This window comes from Beta vulgaris, chromosome 6 (genome assembly GCF_026745355.1).
Source record: "Beta vulgaris subsp. vulgaris cultivar EL10 chromosome 6, EL10.2, whole genome shotgun sequence".
Classification (NCBI taxonomy): domain Eukaryota; kingdom Viridiplantae; phylum Streptophyta; class Magnoliopsida; order Caryophyllales; family Amaranthaceae; genus Beta; species Beta vulgaris.
In genome coordinates, this window is record NC_079207.1 from 71,902,208 (window position 1) to 71,921,594 (window position 19,387).

At 35.4% G+C, this 19,387-nt stretch overlaps 2 protein-coding genes and 1 non-coding gene across 4 annotated transcripts; 1 reads left to right on the forward strand and 2 right to left on the reverse strand.

The window, feature by feature from the left end:
• Positions 1-1,201: 1,201 nt before the first annotated feature.
• TRNAG-GCC (transfer RNA glycine (anticodon GCC)) lies at positions 1,202-1,272 on the reverse strand. Its single transcript has one exon. It is a non-coding gene; the product is annotated as a tRNA-Gly (tRNA).
• A 5,781-nt stretch (positions 1,273-7,053) lies between these two features.
• Positions 7,054-10,051, forward strand: LOC104898011 (HIPL1 protein). Its single transcript, XM_010685000.4, has 7 exons — positions 7,054-7,229; positions 7,331-7,488; positions 7,717-8,529; positions 8,608-8,824; positions 8,941-9,116; positions 9,201-9,439; positions 9,529-10,051. Exons 1-7 carry the CDS (start codon positions 7,124-7,126, stop codon positions 9,923-9,925), a joined length of 2,106 nt encoding a protein of 701 aa, XP_010683302.2. The 5' UTR covers positions 7,054-7,123; the 3' UTR covers positions 9,926-10,051.
• LOC130591728 (pentatricopeptide repeat-containing protein At1g05670, mitochondrial) lies at positions 8,343-14,810 on the reverse strand. 2 transcript variants are annotated; one of them, XM_057395533.1, is made up of 2 exons: positions 14,679-14,810; positions 8,343-13,911 (listed from the first exon to the last, which is right to left on the reverse strand). In XM_057395533.1, the coding sequence occupies exon 2, from the start codon at positions 13,796-13,798 to the stop codon at positions 11,549-11,551; it is 2,250 nt and encodes a 749-aa protein (XP_057251516.1). In that variant the 5' UTR covers positions 13,799-13,911; positions 14,679-14,810; the 3' UTR covers positions 8,343-11,548. The 2 variants fall into 2 exon arrangements, with proteins under 2 accessions (XP_057251516.1, XP_057251515.1); XM_057395532.1 differs by having other exon boundaries at positions 14,651-14,810.
• Between the last annotated feature and the right edge of the window lie 4,577 nt (positions 14,811-19,387).

Consider the following 19,387-nt stretch of genomic DNA (forward strand, 5'->3'; position numbering starts at 1 on the left):
CTTTTGTACCTTTTCCTTGGTTCTCCCCTAAAGTGAAGTGAGTAAATTAAAAAGAAACGGAGAGAGTATATCGTATTTTATGACAATTTTTTCCTTAAATTTGTTTAAAAATAAACTAATATGACAACTTTTCGGATTGGGTTCGGATCATAGTTGTCGGGTCACTTCTTGGTAGATTCGGGTTCAGGTCGGTAACTATTCTAAAGTTAAAATAATTTTATCTTAGCTTATTTTATTTGATTTGATCCGATTTTATAAGATCTTATTTTTTAAAAAATATTTTAAAATCATTTAAATAGAACATAGCCTAAACATGTTAATTTTAAAAACTAACAATAGAGATCTGAAAACTACTTTTATCATTTTCATATTTTAGTTTTGGTTTTAGAAAAAAACTAATAACTAAAAAAAAAAGGGATGTTCCATTTGGTACCATTGAATTTTTGGCTTTTCCATTTGGTACCACTGTTATTTTAAAATTCCACAAGATACCACTCTAATTTAATATTAATCTTTATCATACCATTTTTTAAGCAAAATGTTAGTTAATGGTTGAACAAGAATACGGTTTTGTTTGGGTTTGCATGTTTCTATTTATAGTTGCAAAAATTTAATAAATTAAGATTTTAGGGTGTCGTTTTAACCCTTAAATCTCTATTTTTCAGTCAAAATTTTCATAAAAATGATCATAATATTCTATGTCTTTTTATTGTCAAATATGACATCAACTTTGACCTTAACGACTAAAACCTTAACGCAAATTAAAACATGTAAATCGAAGTAAAACTCTAGCCTATTCTAACTTAAATTAACACTTTACTTAGTTGCATGCTACAATAGAGAATAAAATCAAATTATAGTAGTACCATGTAGAATATCTGAAAAATAGTGGTACCAAATGGAAAAGCCAAAAACACAATGGTACCAAATGGAATATCCCAAAACAAAATGATAATGAATGAGCTCAATAATTTCTTTTGAACGAACTTCAGTTTAGTGCTCAAGCATTTACAATGTCATCTTTTGTAATATGATAAAACAACATAATCATTATGTTTTTCCAAATAGTAGGTGAAAGAGGCTGATTACTTGGTAGGAGTATAATTTTTTGTTGGATTTTGTGAAATAATCTGCAGATCAATGCTGACATTAGTACCTAATATAGTCGACAAAAAAAACCAAAAAAGAAACAAAATTGATTTGCACCAGCCGGGAATCGAACCCGGGTCTGTACCGTGGCAGGGTACTATTCTACCACTAGACCACTGGTGCTGATTGATATTTTAGCTTTAGATATATACTCCCTCCGTCCCTTAATAGAGTGCACATTTCTTTTTTGCACACTATTCAAAGATAAAGAAAGCCCTCAAAAAATATTTCTAATATATAAGAAAAAACATAGTCATGTGGGGTCTTGTTTGATTCGTCTCATTACGTACATTAAGAAAATCAAACTTTTATAATTTTTACTAATATGAAACTAAAGATATTAACGATACAAAACGTGCATTGGCAAACGTGCATTGGAGAAATGGGCACTCTATTAAGGGACGGAGGGAGTATAACACATAAAATTAAAAAGTTGTTCGAGAAAAGCTGAAAAAGGATTCCTTAGTTTCCTAATTCCTACTAGAAATGGCCAATAGTGCGGGCCAATCAAGTCCATCCCACCTCGTGGGTCATTGGATCGGGCTTGGAAAAAGACCGATCCAACCTAGCTCGAACCGTGAAATTGGTGGGTGCTTCGTAGGTCAGATTTCTTGAGCCCAGCTCACAAAAGCCTGCTACTAAAACGACCCAACCCAGACCACGAAATCGGTCCAGTCCGGCCCATGAACCGGACCAGCTCAGTCCAAGTAAATATTGAACCAAATTATGTATATTTTAATCAAATTGTATATATTTTAATCAAATTGCATATATTATAATTCAATCAAATTTTAAAATAATGAAATTATTCATTAATATTAATAATTGTATATATTTTAATTCATTTTAAAGATTTTATGTAACAATAATGAATACTTTCAATTATTATATAATTTTGAAAAAAAATTCTCATGATGGCCGGCCAGCCCGGTCCAGCCCACGAGACCCACGAACCGCCAGAACCGCTTCCCAAACCGTGAAAACAGTAACAGACTGGTGTGAGCCAAGATTTTTCAGCCCGCCCGACCCATGAATTTCACGATCCGGTCCTGGACTGTGAAATCTCAACGCAGCCCGCTACAGCCCACGACGCGGCCCGCCCAGCCCACATCAGTGGCCATCCCTAGTTCCTACTGTGTACAATCTCAAAATAGGAGTAATAATTATAATAATTTAAGAAGAGTAATAAAGCCTAAAAAGAAAAGATGTAACCAATATTATCAAGTAATTAATTTGACGTATAACGCCTCCCCTCAACTTTTTTTTCTCTCTTCTTTCTCCTCTCCCACAAAACCCTAATTTTCAACCTAGGGGCTACCACCACCCTTTTGGGCGGTGGTAAGCCCCCTTTCTCCTTTTGTTACTAGTTTTTTATGTTTATGTTTCTAATAAATTTTAGTCTCTCTCTAATGGAGAGTTTTTCTACCCATATATTGGGTTATATCTACCCATATGTTGGGTTTTATCTCTCTCCATGTGAGAGTTTGGAGACGTGTTTTTGGGTTTTTGTGTAATTCTAGATGTTAATTTGTTGATCGAAATTTGTGCGGAGTTGCAACAGATGTCAAAACTTCATTTACAATCAATTGAATTAAATCCAGTTCTACTTCAAAACTACAAAAGATCGACAGACCCCCTTGCAGAAGGCTGCATCAGACAGCGATGTAAAAGACGAGGGTGTTCAGAAGTGCTAGATCTACTCAACGATCGTGGTTTTATCATATTAGAATTGTATTTATTTCATTTTGATATGTATTTGTTTAGTTTCTACTTCTATTGTAGATATCGTATGACTTTGAATCAATGAATTAATGTTATTTTAAAAAAAAAAAAATTAATTTGACGTCCACAACCTATAATTTGTCAATATTTTGTGTTTGCTGTTGTATCTGTTATTCCATCCTTTCTTATTTGTAATAAGTCCATCGTTTGTACCACAACCTATAATTTGTTCCCTTAAATGTCTCACCTCATCTAATTTAATAATGACACACTAACTCTATGAATGCATTTTTTAGTCATTACAGTATCCTGATCAAATGTCGGGTAGTCATGCTATCTTATTACTTCCTCCGTTTCTTTTTACTCGCTACACTTTCCATTATGGAAAGTTTCACATTACTTGCTACACTTCTTCTTTGGGCAATAAACTCTCTCTATCTCTCTCCTCCCACATGGGTCCCTTTTCTTTTTACTCTCTACCTCTCTCTTCTCCAAAAATTGCCTAGGAGTCCGTGAAAGGAGAAGTGTAGCGAGTAAAAAGAAACGGAGGAAGTAACTACTACTCCATTTCTTTTTAGGGGCCATTTGATTAGGAGAGTGGATAGAAAAAGGAATGAAGAAAGGGTTACGTAAGGAAAAAAATTTCGAAGCCCCCGATTATCCTACATGAAGAGAAAGGCCTAAAAAGTGTCTCTCTCTCTCCTTCCCTCTCATCTCTTTCTCTCAGACACGACTACAAAACTAATGAGCTTAGGCTAACGGTAGTGTTGACACTACCTTTAAGTCGGAGGCATTGTGCATTATGCACTCTTATTATCTTTAATGTTTTATTTTGTTAACTAGTACGTACCTTTAAGTACTTTAATGTTTTAATTTCAGTAACTTTTCTCAAATTTTCGGTTAGATTAATCAGATTCCGGCATTGACTTGATTTCCCCCTCTAATTCTTGCGCTTGCATTGTGTTCGTTGCAGATTCTTTTTTGTTTACATATTCCATCCCACTAGCCCCTATTAATCCCCCGCATGCAAATCCTTCCCTTCTCCATAAAATTTCAATCTATTTATTTTCAAAGTATCAAAAGAGTGATCAAAAATCTCGAGAAAGTCTTTTAAAACCAGAAACGGTATAAAAATTAAAGTCATGCACATTTGGAATACAAAAAAACACGAAAATTGAAGGGAAAACCCAAGTCAATATCGGAATCTTGACTAATTTGGCCGAAAATTTGAGAAAAGCTACTGACATTATAACATTAAAGTACGCAAAGGTACTAACTAGTTAACAAAATAAAACATAAAAAGTTCTGGGTCGCAAAATCAATGTTATAAAACATAAAAAGTACTATTTTCACATTTATTTTTCCCTTTTCGATTTGCTATTCTTTGGCTAGTTAAAGACCATTGCTTTAGCAATTAGATATATACTGGAAAAGAAACCAATACATCAGGAAGTTTTAATCATTAATCATAACTCACAAGTCCAAACAAGTTTGATATAAAGCATGTTAGGAAGAGATGGTCTCGGCCCTTATGTAGTACTAATTAACAAAGTGGACATGAATACATGATCATTATGTTATCATATTTATACTCAAGTAACTCAATAGTGCAGAATCCTCCACAATATGGTAAAATAGAAAAAGGGCAAGCTGACAAAAAGAAGTGTTGTTCAGATTTCAGAATCCTGCTAGTAAAAAAAAAAGTATTAATTATTCCCCATGCGCAGATACAAACAATATCTTCGTGCTCCTTTAATCAGTGCTATACTGCTATACTGCTATACTGCTATCCACTCTTTTACGGCCAAATGCAAAGTTTATAATGTATATACTTCATATAATATAGGTACCAAGTGTTACAAGTTCATTTTCGGGAATTTGAAAATCACAAGGTTATCATTGGGAAATCGAAAAACTATAAGGTTATCAATAGGAATTTTTCATAAGAAATTAAAGATATCAAAGGTTAAATATTTGTCTTGAAAACTATGTACAAAAGAAACAGATACTATAGTATAATTATGACTAAAATATTTTAACTCCTTGTTTGAGATGATTTTATGTTGTTAATAGTCGGATTACTTTTTTTGTCGGAATCGATTCGAATTTTTTCTTTTAGATCGGAGCGAACTAGGGTCGGATTCAAATTGGGTTGCCATCCCTACTTGTCACAGGTGGTCTCATTTCTCAATGCTCACCATAGCCCTTAGGCTCCTTTTAAAAGAAAAAAGTAGCCTCTAGAGTCTAGATTAGTGGGAAAATGCACACTTTTGGCTGTGGTTATTTGTTTCTCAGAAAGTGAGAGAGTTTCTGTTTGAATTTTCTTCCAAAATATAAATGTAAGATCAAGTAGTTGGTTGACTAATTGAATTCATCTTGCAAAAACTTTTAGGTGGGCAGTAGTCAAAACAAAAAAAAAAACACACACAAAATTAAAGATCTAGAAACACAAAATAATAAATGTGAGCAGTAAAGAACAACTGCCTCAATTGGGTGTACCACACTACACTCCATGTCTACACCCATCCCCCTCTTTCTCTCACTGTCTTTCCTTGCTACATTTTCTGAACTACCCCAACCCACTGATATTCTTTCTTCATTGCTGGTTTTCTAAATTATGTCAACTATCTTTAAGCTATTAATTAGAGTTGATCTATGGTAGTGCATGCCTATTAACTTTACATTCATACACCACTTTGTTTGAACACTACTTCCCCTAACCCATAAGGTCATAACCATTAGTTCTAATTCTTTGTAATTAAAATTCAAACGTCAAAAAAGGATTTAATAGTACGGCTTTCTATCACTCCCAAACCAAATGACTAGTGGTATACTGGTGTATAACATTGACATACTATTATAAGATGCTCTTTTCCATTAAGGTTGAACATAAACTTATGATTTAAAAGTAGTTGTCCATATACTAAACCATCACTAAGATATATTCGTCATGATTGTTTGCTCTTTTCTAAGAAATACATCATTTGTATTTTCAAACATAGTCTTAGGATACTCGAGTTTAATAAATTATTATTTAAAAATCATTAGTAATGATATACTGATAATTCCTAATGACCCAAATATTCTAATATAATTTTAAACGCATATCTTAAAGTAACAAAAAATCAAACAAATCATTTTAGAAAGAAGGGGGAAATTGGGGATCTCTCCCTGTAAAGGGTGAGACTCGATCCCTTAACCTCTGGATCGAAGATGATGCCAATACCATTAGACTATCACATGCCGCTCATAAATGTTTGTTCATGTTCACAGCACAAAGTGACACAAATCAGCATACTGCATACATGTTCATTAAAGATATGAAAAAAAAAACATGATTACCACTAATGCCAAACCATTAATACTCCTATTGACTTTTATAGTCTAGACTAAGACCATACTACTTTATACATTATCCAAACACAAAATCCGGATTCTATGACAGGTTAATATTAATGCAACAGATCTTCCTGTATCATATAAGTCTTCTGCCTGCTAATTAATTGGTTGGTTGTTTCCAATTATTTGGAAGTAGTGATTTTTTTTTCTTTTCCTATTGAAGTGAACAGCTATGCTTGAAATGAGGGGTGAAAACGGGGAGAGAGGTGGGAGGAAGAAAATCCTATCCTCATTGGGAGTGATATGTATTTCTCTAATTTAAGTATTTACATGAAATTTGACATTAAATTTTTACCCCCCTCAAAAACTCAACTCATTTCAAGCATGGACTTCTGCTTCATAGTTTTTATTATTAACATTTTAAACCCCTTTTTATTTAGCACTTCATTTTAAAACTTACAGTGATGGTAGAAAAATCCGAGTGGTAAATTTTATTAGCTAAATTTTTATCACATAAAAATAGAAACGATTATGTAAATGTTGTATATGTGGAATACATCACACACTATCTCGCATTTAGCTAGTTAAAATTTAGTTATCTAGAGTTATTCTTTTCGATAGACCGACCCGAAAGTTGGGGTATCAATATATCTACTACCACTGCCAATACATGTATAAGTGGTCAATAAATGAGGTATGCTTTATGAGTTGAACCCTATCTAAAAGGGCCATAGCAACATGAGAATTTTCAAATGTGAAGACAAAATTGTCAAAAAGCTTAAAGGTGCTTGTCACTTCACCTGTGAGTCTGAGGCTGACCTTTATAAATGATAATCGATACTTCCCCTGATAATTGAGTTCATTCTAAACATTTGACAGATATCAATAGTGGAAACTGGAAAGCCTCTAGCAGATGCCATTCTCAGAAGAAATGGCTGGTTTTGCTGCAATATTGCTTATTCTTCAGTGTCTGCTTCTCTCTCAACCTTCCTATTCACTTCCCTTATGCACCGACTTCCGTAAGCCTTCTTTCTCTCTTCTCCTCCTGTATGTGTATGTGTGTGTGCGCGCGCGCGTATCTGAGGTTTAATCTGTCTTTTCTTTTTGCATATTGAAACAGGGGCACCCACAAAAATAAAAACACCTCTAGGATTTTGTCCTTATGATGGAACTACGTGCTGTGACTCAACCAAAGACTTACAACTCCAGAAACAATTTCAAAGAATGAACATTTCTGATACAACTTGTGCTTCCCTTGTGAAATCAATACTCTGTGCAGTAAGCTCCTGTCACTTACATGCCAGCCTTACAGTTTCCCTCTGTTCTTTTTTGTTTTTGAATACACATATGATTTATGTAACACATAGATATATTCTTTGATCACCAAACAAAAGACTTTTAAGTATAAAATTAACATGTAAAGTCTTACAATTTACAAGCTAAGATTCATCACTAATGCTAAAGAGAAAGTGAAGCTAACAAACCAATGTTAATGGTCATCTGCAGACATGTGATCCTTTTGCAGCAGAAATTTTCAAGGCTAAAGCAGGGAATCAGCAGCAAAAAGTGCAACCCATTCCAGGCCTTTGTAACTCGACTGATTCAGGAGCCTCACATTCATCAAAACAATCAACAAGCAGCTTCTGTTCAACTGTATGGAACACGTGCAAAGACATATCTATCTCGAATTCGCCCTTCGCACCTTCATTACAAGGTGGAGCACCAATATCGTCGAACTTGTCTACACTAGCGGATCTTTGGCAGTCAGAAGATACATTCTGTGATGTTTTTGGAAGTCCTTCAGGAAATGATTCTGTGTGTTTTGCTGGTGAATCAATCAAACTTAACAATGATAGTTCAGAGACTGATGTTCCTGCGAAAGGACTGTGTTTAGAGAAGATAGGCACTGGTAGTTATATCAGTATGGCCCCTCATCCTGATGGGTCTAATCGAGCCTTCTTCTCTAATCTGCCTGGAAAAATCTGGCTGGGAACTATCCCTGAGCAAGACTCCGGAGAAAAACTCGACTTAGACGAATCGGATCCATTTGTGGATTTAACTGATCAAGTCCTCTTTGATACCATATTTGGAATGCTGGGAATTGCTTTCCACCCAGATTTTGCTCGTAACGGGCGATTCTTTGCTTCCTATAACTGTGATAGGATAAAGTCACCTGAATGTGTTGGAAGGTGTGCATGTAACTCTGATGTAGATTGTGATCCATCCAAATTTAACAGTTCAGGTAGCTCTACACCTTGCCAATATCAAAGCGTTATTGCAGAGTACACGGCGAATGGAACTGCATCAGACCCGTCAGTGGTAATTATCTCGAAATTTTGGAACTGGTAAGTTGCTGCCATGAATATATTCTCGTTAATGATACACTCTCTATTCCAGATGCAAAGTGGCCAACCAACAGAAGTAAGACGGATCTTCACAATGGGTTTGCCATCTTCAAACAATCACGGAGGCCAAATACTATTTGGACCTGAAGACGGGTATCTGTATGTCATGATGGGAGATGGCGGAGGAAGAGATGATCCCTATAAATTTTCCCAGAACAAGAAATCCATACTAGGGAAGATTTTGAGGCTTGACGTAGATACCATTCCAAGTAAGCATCTTCATCAGTTAAAAACCCAAGGATGGTGTATAGCTTATTTCTGCATGTAAAATTTATAATTTCCTAGATCAAGGTCTTCTGGTTGACACCACATAATTACTATGCAGGTGAGAAAGAAATTGGGCTTGGCCTCTGGGGTAATTATTCTGTACCTCGAGACAATCCTTATTCGGAAGACAAGGAATTGGCACCAGAAATCTGGGCTATGGGGTTCAGGAATCCTTGGCGTTGTAGCTTCGATGCAGAAAGGCCTTCTTACTTTGTCTGTGGAGACGTTGGCCAGGTTCAAATTGCAGCATGATAAACCCATATAGCACTTCATCTATGAGCACTCCACTTGCCTAACACTATACTGCTCGAATTGCAGGATCAATATGAAGAGATTGATGTAGTCACCAAAGGTGGAAACTACGGCTGGAATATATATGAAGGCATCATTCCCTCTAGTACTGGAAATGACACAAATACATCCTCTTTAGCTACCCAAAATCTTATCTTACCAGTAGCAGGTTATACTCATTCAGCAATTAACAAGAAAACTGGATCAGCAGCAATATCTGGCGGATTTTTCTATCGCTCTGAGACTGATCCATGCATGTCTGGCAGGTGAGTAAGCACATAATTAGAAATCAATCGCTTAACAATCAAATATAACTGCTATTTCCATAACGAGTTTACAATATATGGTGTTTCAGATACCTGTACGGAGATCTGTATGCAAGCAACATATGGGCAGCTACTGAGAATCCCAGGAATAGCGGAAACTTCAGCACCGCAGCAATGCCGTTCAGCTGTGGTCAAGAGTCGCCACTTGAATGCGGTTCTGCCCCAGGAACTACACTACCAGCTCTGGGATACATATATTCATTCGGGCAGGACAACAGGAAAGATGTCCTCATTCTAGCCAGCAGTGGCGTTTACAGAGTGGTTCGCCCAAGTAGATGCAACTACACTTGCTCAAAGGAGATTGTGAGGCCTGCCACAGGTCCAAGTCCAACTCAATCTTCCCCTTCAAGCGGAGCTCAATCTATTGCATCACTTAGAAAATGGCTCTATTTGTTCCTTTCCTTCTTCATTCTTAAGTGCTTGTAGATTTGACAAGTAATGCAGCATTTAACATTGTGAGCAGTGTTTCTTTCATATTTAATTAGGCATAGATATAGTTACCATGCTTTTGCTTCTTTATGACTTGAATAAATTAAAAACAACATTTTGATAGCTGTAAAATAATTTCAAGTCAACCAAAAGACAAACACAAAGTTTAGTAGCTCATTGCTAAGCTGTGCAGTGTGCACTACAACTGAAACGGTTAACACAATAACAAGCATCAAATAGAACATTTGCACCATTCAAACAGCGGAAATTGGAATAGCGTTAGTGTACAATGTCAGTTGACAACTATTTCTGTTATAACATGAAAGCAGTAATAAAAGATACATTTACTAACACAAGATTCCATACATGAAATAGAACTTGAATAAAAGCATAATAACACTTTCTGATGAAAAAGGAAAAAAAAAAACTTTGATCAATATCGCATTTCTGAACCAGATTTAAAACTGTCCAAATATATACTAAACAGGTTTACTCAACGCAGACTAGAGGGCAGACATGATTTAACTTTCTAGTGCAAGGGAGATCTAAGAAATAACATGATATAAGGAGACCTTTTGGTTGAACAAATTCATATGCTCCACTGAACAATACTCTAGTAACTTAAATTCTGATAATCCTGATTCGTCCAACGTTAAGCTCCCAAATTATCTGATACGAAACAGAAAATAAAGCAGATACCCACATGATAAAAGAGGTGGATATTACTCCAATTTGATCCAAAAACGCTTGAAAATAGCAGGTTTTATTGAACAAGAGCGATATCTGCTAATGTCATTTAATTCAAGTTTGATTGATTGATTGTACTTGTTAATACAAAATTTTCTTTTTGAATGAAATTAGATAGTATCTGATAAACTGGCTATGAGAATTTCAGACATTTCAAAGTAAGAGATGAAATATGATTGGTGAAACCGTATAACTAAGCTTTATGAGCAACCATCCTAACACCCTAAAATATGGGAATAATACACTGTACCTTTACTATGCACCTATTCAAAATTAAGCTTCAGGGGGCCGGTGTTGGGATCTATAGTATAACAATGATAATTACCAATCCAAATCACCTCACTGGACCCATGCTTTAAACCTTAGATGATTAATATAACTGCAAATTCCATTCTACTTCTGACGTTGGCATAATGGCCTATCTGATATCTGATCTGGGGTCATACTCCATTTTTGCAATGCAATTGCCACTGACCAGCATGGCGGCGTGCATCATAGTATTAGAAACATCTCTTACATGATTCACACAAAGGCTGAACTTCAACCGCCAATAAGATGCAGCTAATCACAGTGGTAGACCATGTCTGTGACTCGGCATGAGATAAAAAGTAGTTGGCTTATCTTCCAGTACCAGGAAAACTGTTCATAACACAACATTGCTTCTTGTGCACCAGATCCCTATCAACGCATAATTCTGTTAAGCAATGTAGAGCATAGTATATAAACATGATCTTCAAACTAACAGTCCCGATAGCATCATCCAAATTCTGATGAACTCTTGTTTTCAAGTCAATAAGGTCCAAGTAGCATGATCTGATTCCTGGTGAATGTGATCACAAGCTGGTTGTATATCTATGAAAATCTAAATGATCATCAAGTATTGTTCTCTTCTTCGACCTTATCAACAAGGAAAATCTGTATCACTTCATCACAAAGCTCAAGAGCAGTTCCTACATTCCCTTCATCGAAATTCTTGTCCAGAAAAAAGTTGAGTATCTCTTGATCAGCAATGAACCCTTTTTTCCGCATCTCTTCATAGAGTTCTTTTGCTTCCCCATACTTCTTCTTTTTTAAAAGCCCCTTGATATAAGCGTTATAGGAACTTCCAGTGAGATCAAAGCCTTTTGCAACCATTTCTTTGTGCAAATACCACGCTTCCTTCATATTCCTTGCTTTGCTATGCCCCTTGATTAATATGTTATACGTATTTCTGTCTGGCACCATATTTTGAACACACATTTCCCTGTAAATTTCAGTTGCGAGACGCATGTTGCTTCTAATGCAATATTGCTTCATAAGAGAATTATAGGTTGTGGTGTTTGGCATGATGCCCTTCTCCAACATCCATTTCAGTAGCCTCTCACCATCTTCCAACATCCCTGACATGCAGAACCCATTCATTAAAACATTAAATGTAACAACAGTAGGTTGCAGTCCTTGATCTAGCATTGTCTTCAGGAGCCCATGTGCCTTGGAGATTTCTCCCGACTTACAGTAAGCATCCATCAGAGTAGTATAAGTGATGGTATCAGGATAAAATCCTGTCATCTCCATGTCCTCCATCAGTTTAATTGCTTGCGTTATATTCCCTGATTTACAGAGACCATTTACAAGTACATTATACGTGCACAAATTAAGTTCTAGACCCTTGGAAGACATTTCATGCAAAAGCTCATTCGCTGTATCGACCTCTCCTTGCTTACAAAGGCCATCAGCAAGGGCAGTATAGGTGACAACATTAGGGACCATCCCTTTCTCAACCATCTCATTGTGCCAAAAGAAGGCCTCTTTCACCTTACCTGCCTTGCAATAACCATCTATGAGTGTTGTATATGTAATTTCATCTGGTGCTAATCCTCTGTCTAGCATTTTATGGAAAAGCTTGTCTGCTTCTAGGATGTTTCCACTTTGACAAAGTCCACATATCATAGCAGAATATGTGATAACATCAGGAAATATTTGAACTCTATGCATTTCCTCAAAAAGCTTCATAGCAGAAAAAATATTACCAGACTTACAGAAACCGTCAATAATCGTAGTGTACACTACATTATCTAGTGGTATTCTCAGGCCAATTATTTCCCTCAGGACCCTTTCTGCATCAGCTACTTTACCAGACTTGCACATAAGAAGAATAATGCTGTTATATGTAAATGCATTTGGCTTCAATGTCTTTATCCTCATTTCATTAACCATCTTCAACACCTTATCTAGTTCGCCAACGTGACAATATCCATTTATAACAATACTATAACTCGCAACATCAGGCATACAGTCTCTCAACTCCATTTGTAATAGCAAATGGTGTGCTTCTCTAATTTTTCCTAACTGACAAAGAATGTGTAGTATTATGTTATATGAATTACTTTCCCAACAAACCCCTGCTTCTAGGAACTTATTGAATACCTTGAAGGTGTCTCCTTTCTTGTCTGATTGGCTGGAAAGACTAGAAAGAAGCAAGTTACAGGAGTCAACAGAGATCACCATACCATAATTGAACATCTTCTCAAAAAAGCTTCTTGCCTCAGAAAAAAGTCCAACTTGAACAAGCACCTCAAAGAATAGATCAAATACAAAAGGATCTGAACCCCAATCCTTGTATGTGTAGATCAATCTTTCAACAAAACAAGAAAAAGAATGGGTAATATCGAGGTTTGTCTTAGCCCAAAAATCGTATATAAGACTATGAGCCATCTTGAAATCTTTTGAAGCAACAGCAATATGTATGACAATACTTCGAACTTCCAATGATGGTTCTCTATGAAGACATGCCCATTCATAGAAGGCGAGTACCAGCTTATAATCATTCTTAATGTTCATCAAAACCCAAATGAGGTGGTCTGGCCTGCATTTTGACTCGAAGGGCCTAAGAACATGCCTTAATGTCTCAGAACGCCGTTGCTTTATGGTGCCAGAAATACACTGCACAAGTTCAGAGTCTCTGACAGTTGGTTTTTTGGATGAGTAATCCGGAAATGGTCTTGTACCAGTTGAGTATGAAGAGCAAAGCTTCCCTCCCCAATTTCTATCCTTGGAGAATATACGTATAAAATAATGCAAATACAATCTCTGAGATACAAGTTTATAAGAGCCATCAGATAAGGAGATTGCACCACTCTTCATTTCTGTGAGAGATACCCATCAAAATAGATTCCAAAAATCTCTGTCCAGGGAAGCAGCAACTCCAGGCCATGTAGATTCCTCGAGTTGAAACGGCATCAATATGAGCCCATAAGCTGCATGTTATAAGCAACATCATAACTATAGACATTACCAAAAAAAATTATAACTGCATTCTTCGTATATACTTTTTTTCAAAAAATGTCCGGTTACATAACATTGCTGTCCATGCATTGATGGTGAAAAACTATATACATCTGGCACATACCAACCAAATACAAATTTTTACCACCCCAGCCAAATGTAGAGTTTTTACCAAAAACTAAATTCAAATTCAGTCTTCTGAAGTGCTTATACTGAATTACTATGAGCAAAATCTTCCCTGAGAATAAAATTTGTTCCAAAAATAAGCGCGACGCCTGATGAAGTTAATGCAGGGGGAAATAGTATTGGAAAAAGAAAGGAGAGAAGCACCTTTCTTTACCTCCCTCCGACCTTCATCTTTCCCCTCTAATCATAACACAATTTCAAATTTTTCAATACAATAATTCTCTCTGGCATTTTATCAAACAGTTGGTGATCATGACAAAATCTGCTAACCATGACCCCAGAACTTGGAAAAAGCATGAAAGATACAACAAAATAACACTGCTAATCATATCAATGCGATGTGGGATATCAATGAAAATACATAAGAACCCATAAATTAACTCAGATATCATTCACATCATCAATACAAATGCAATAGTAGTACAATAATAATATTCCATAGTGCAACAGAACAAGAATGTTTAAGTAAATATGTAATGATGGTGTGAGAGCTAATTTTGAATAGAGAATCAAGAGAGTGTTTACCCAGAATTAAGAAACGATGAAGACGTACCAAATTAGCAGGTATGTTAATGTCACTGGGAAAACAGACTGAAATTTGGACGAGACTAAATACTATGGTGTTTTCAATTGTTTTTTGTTCCTCCCAAACAAACATGAAGGGCGGGTATAGACAATAGACCACTAGACTCGAGTGGGGTTTTAACTTTGGATTTTTTGGTTAAAACACCCTTACGTTTGGTGAATTTTAAAACAATCCCCCTTTTGTTTTTTTTTTTGAAATGAACCCCCAAACGTTTTATAAAAATTTTGGTTGCACCCCCAAAACCTAACTTCCGTCAAATCCAGACGTTTGTGGGGCCCTTTTTTCCATTTTCCCTCCAAATGTTGCGTGAAATGACATTTGTATCCTTGGGTAATAAAACCCTTCAACTAACCTCTTCATCTCTCTTATTTAATTCCTTCGTTTCTGATTTCATCTCTCTCACTTGCTTCAGTCAGAAATTCAGCATCTCTTTCTTGTCATCATCTACACCTTTCATCTTCTCTTTCAGTCTCTCTCATCCAACACTCACTCTCTCACTCGTCATCATGGAGACTGGTGCCTTTTGCCTTTTTGATGCTCTGATTTTTTGTTCAACACCACAAATTTCCACCTTTGGCTTAGTGTCTTGAATCCTTGCGATTTCAGTCTTAAAACGTTACTTCATGTGTCAACAACCTCTTCTCCAGCACCACTTCATGTGTCAACAACCTCTATCACTCCTCCTAATTCTTTCAACCCATCCAAAGAATCCACACCCTTCTTTTCCAGTATGAACACCTTAGAATTTGCAGGCACAGAAACTCCTCCCACGATTCATGCATCCATGACTTCAAAATCTTAGGAGGAATTGGACAATTGCATTTGGTTGCCATAACCCTAATTGAACAATTAACCCAAATTAAAATAAGCAAATAAACCCTAGAATCGCAAAATTACCCAAAATTTAACGCCTATAAATGAATGTAACACTTACTTGATTTGAAGGATGTCAGGAATTGTCAATTGAGAGTGGAATTGCAATTTTCCGTTCGAAATTTTGGATTAGCAGCTTCAATTTGGGGGTGGCGGAAAATGACCGTTGTGAGAGAGGGAATATCCTGATTTGGGGATGAAGTGGTCCCCACAAACGTCTGGATTTGACGGAAGTTAGGTTTTGGGGGTGCAACCAAAATTTTTATAAAACGTTTGGGGGTTCATTTCAAAAAAAAAAACAAAAGGGGGATTGTTTTAAAAATCACCAAACATAAGGGTGTTTTAACCAAAAAATCCTTTAACTTTTAATCGAATGTCTTCATTTTGAGCCCAATAAGTTAGCTCTAGGTTGCTCTACGTAGAAATACAATCCTCTCACAACTTCAAAAATATAGGAGTGATTTTAAATTTTTAAGAAAAATTAATAATTTTTAAAATATTTTTGAATTAGTTGAAAATAATTCAGTTACACCATGTAGGATCTACAATGATTATGAGATATTTTCTGCAAGTTAGTATAGTCTAGTCATTTTCATACGTCAAGTGCAATGTAAACACTCATTGCTTTTGGTATACGGAGATTAGAAGGCTGTAGAGGGTGATTTTTTTTTATAGGTAAAAAAAAATCTTCTAGGCCGCTCTCATATAAGACTCACATCCAAAGGCCCATTACAAGCCGACAGTTCTTAACTCCTCCCCCCCCCCCCCCTTTTAAATTTAAGCAAATTATTTGGAGTTGGAATTGAACCTTAGATTTCACTAGAGAAGATGGAAAAGCTCACCATTCTAGTCAACTTCAATTTCACAGTTCCTAAGTCTTAGAGGGTGATATAGAAGATTCGATCTAATATCTTGGGTATCACTTGTTAAATTATAGAGAACTTTATCAATTAAGAAAAAATTACTCCACATACCACAAACGCCTACACTTTTGTTGCAATATGTGGGCCTTGTCATCACTATATGACTTGATCAAGCCCAGTTCACTTTTATCAAGTCAGTCATATGGTCCAATCAATTAAAAAAGTAAGTGTAAGAATTGATCAAATCTAATCAAATTTGACCAGGTGTAGGGTCGAATCAGGATTAATTAAGTTCAATCAGGTTTGATAAATTCAGGTGAAAAGAACACATCATTTTTTTTGTAGCTTTTAACACATTTATTGATTAGTTATTAAATTTTTTAATTACATTTTTTTTTTTGGTAAATAAGACATGCATAGATAAAATTTACACAGCTTCTTTCATAATGTAGAAAAAGAATGAGCACAATTGCTCAAAAGCAATAATTAATGGCAGATCTCTTATCTTCTATTCTTTCGATTTCTTAACCCTAGATCTAGAAATATACTGTAACAACTTTGTTCATCATAATTAACTTGTCATAGTTAGGTTTTTGGTAAATTCAAGATGAATATTTGTGCTATATTTTTAAAATTATTTGATTTTTTTTAATATAGATTGATTTTTTTAAAACATGTTTGTGATAGTCGTTTGTTACGAATTAGTCCGTATATGGTTTCAAATGTTTCAATATAGATTGAAATTTCTAGGTTATTATATTTCCTTTTCTAGTAAGTAAAGAGAGATTTCGGATTTGGAGGGTTATTTTCAAAGTGGAACTTCAAATTCTCAACATAACTATATTTGTGAGATAATTATGGCAAATTGTGACTCTTAATTGGAATATGAAGATAATTACAACAAAAGTGAAAAGAAGATGACACCAATTTTTAGCCGAAATTAGAAAGACAGACAATTTTAATTTATTAGTTGATGAAACTGACAAGTTAACTCCACTAAAAAAATTTAAGTTAACTCATTGCATGAGTTGGTTGGTTTTTGTTATTCAAGTAACTCAATTAGTTGAAGATAAAAAAAAAAAAACTTATCTATATTCAATTTGTTTCGTAATAGAATTTTCATTTCTTGTTTTCACGTTTGTCAATGTACATTTTGTATCAATAATATTTTTAAGTAACCCCTCCGTTTTTTAAAGATATACTCGCTTTCTTTTTTCTTCCGTTTTTCGAAGATCCGCTTACTATGTTTTATTGAGTTAAGTATACTTGTAGTTGCAGTTAACTCATCGTAGTTGTAAATTTTGGAGTTTACTCACTCAAATCATAATACTGTTACCACTTATCATTAATTAAATAAAAAATACTCCTATTGATTAGCACCAAAAATGAAAATGGACCTATATACCCCAACCAATTTACCCTACTTTCCCCACACCTCCCACTCTCAAGTCTCATGTTCACCCTTTGCACCACCTGGAACAGCCCCACACTCTTTCCTCTCACCATCACCAACTAACCTCAAATTACGAATTTACGATCCATCACCAACCATCAAGGGTTTAATAAATTAAGCTAATACTCCCTCTGTTTTTTATCGTTCTCACTCAAAATCTTGACACTATTCATACTTAGAGAGAATCTTCTCAATCTTTTTTCAATTCATAACAAAAAATATAGGCATGTGGGTCTTATTTGATTCGTCTCAATTAGTACATTATTAATTGAATAGTTATAACTTTTAATAATATATAATAAAAGATATTTAAATTCAAGGATGTACATTGAGAAATGTACACACGTCGGTGAGAAAGAGTGAAAAAAACAAAAGCGATACTACTAGTAGTAAACAAATTTAATGGGGGAAAAACCACTAGATTAAAATTGACAAATTGGCTGACACAAAAATAAACAATTGAATAGTTAATAGTTTAGATTAGCAAATGATTAAAAAGTCGATTCTTATTCCTATTCTTTCATAGATGTTTCTTTCTGTTCATCAAAGTAAAGGACACATACCCTTCAGTGAGTGGGTATGCCCACAATTTCAATATTTTGATAAATAAACAGCCCAAAAGTAATGTTCAATATTCTTAGTAGAAAAAGATTGTCTGAATATCAATACATTATTTATTAGCAACAATTATTGATGATTCTAATCAAATTTCTGAGAAACAGCAGAAGAAAGATCCAAAGGAAACTTGTTAATAATGTAAGACCCAGATGGTATGATCACATGCTATCTAAGTACAAATACAAACTAATAATGATTTCGTAAGTAGTTGTCGGACCTTCACCATTAATTTTCGGATCTTGACCTGTAGATTGAGCATTAGATGCTTCTAATTACATTTTATTTTGCTAATGATATGAAAACTTGACTTAAATATTGATCATCAAATAAAATTAAACTCAAGAAAATGTGCAAAGGGATATTAAATTATAAACTACGTATATAAGAATAAACATAGTGATGAAAGTGCGAAACTCCAATTCAATGAGAACCCCGCCCACCCCTATTCTTCTCCCCCGGGTTTTCTGATTGCAAGTCTAGGAGCCTAACCCATGGGGTTCCAGCAATCACACTGCTCACTGATGGCTCCTGAGACCATAGACCCACTAGGGTGGATATGCTTGGGTCCGCCACGGGGATGGGAGCCAACCTATGGAAGGGGAAGGAATTTGCGATGCGATATAACCAACTCTGCCCTTCAGATTGAGGCTAAGGCGGTGCTTAGGGCACTAGTATGGGCCACCTCCAAAGGATACATACATCTTCAGATCAACACAGATTCAACACTACTGGTTCAACCTTTCCGATTTCACAAAAGGTTGGATATTTCAATCCACTGGATGGTAAGTCAAATTCAAACTTTGGGACGCCGGCTACAATGGCTCCATGTGGTCAAAGTATCCAGAGCTACAGTTAAAAATGCCAATGAC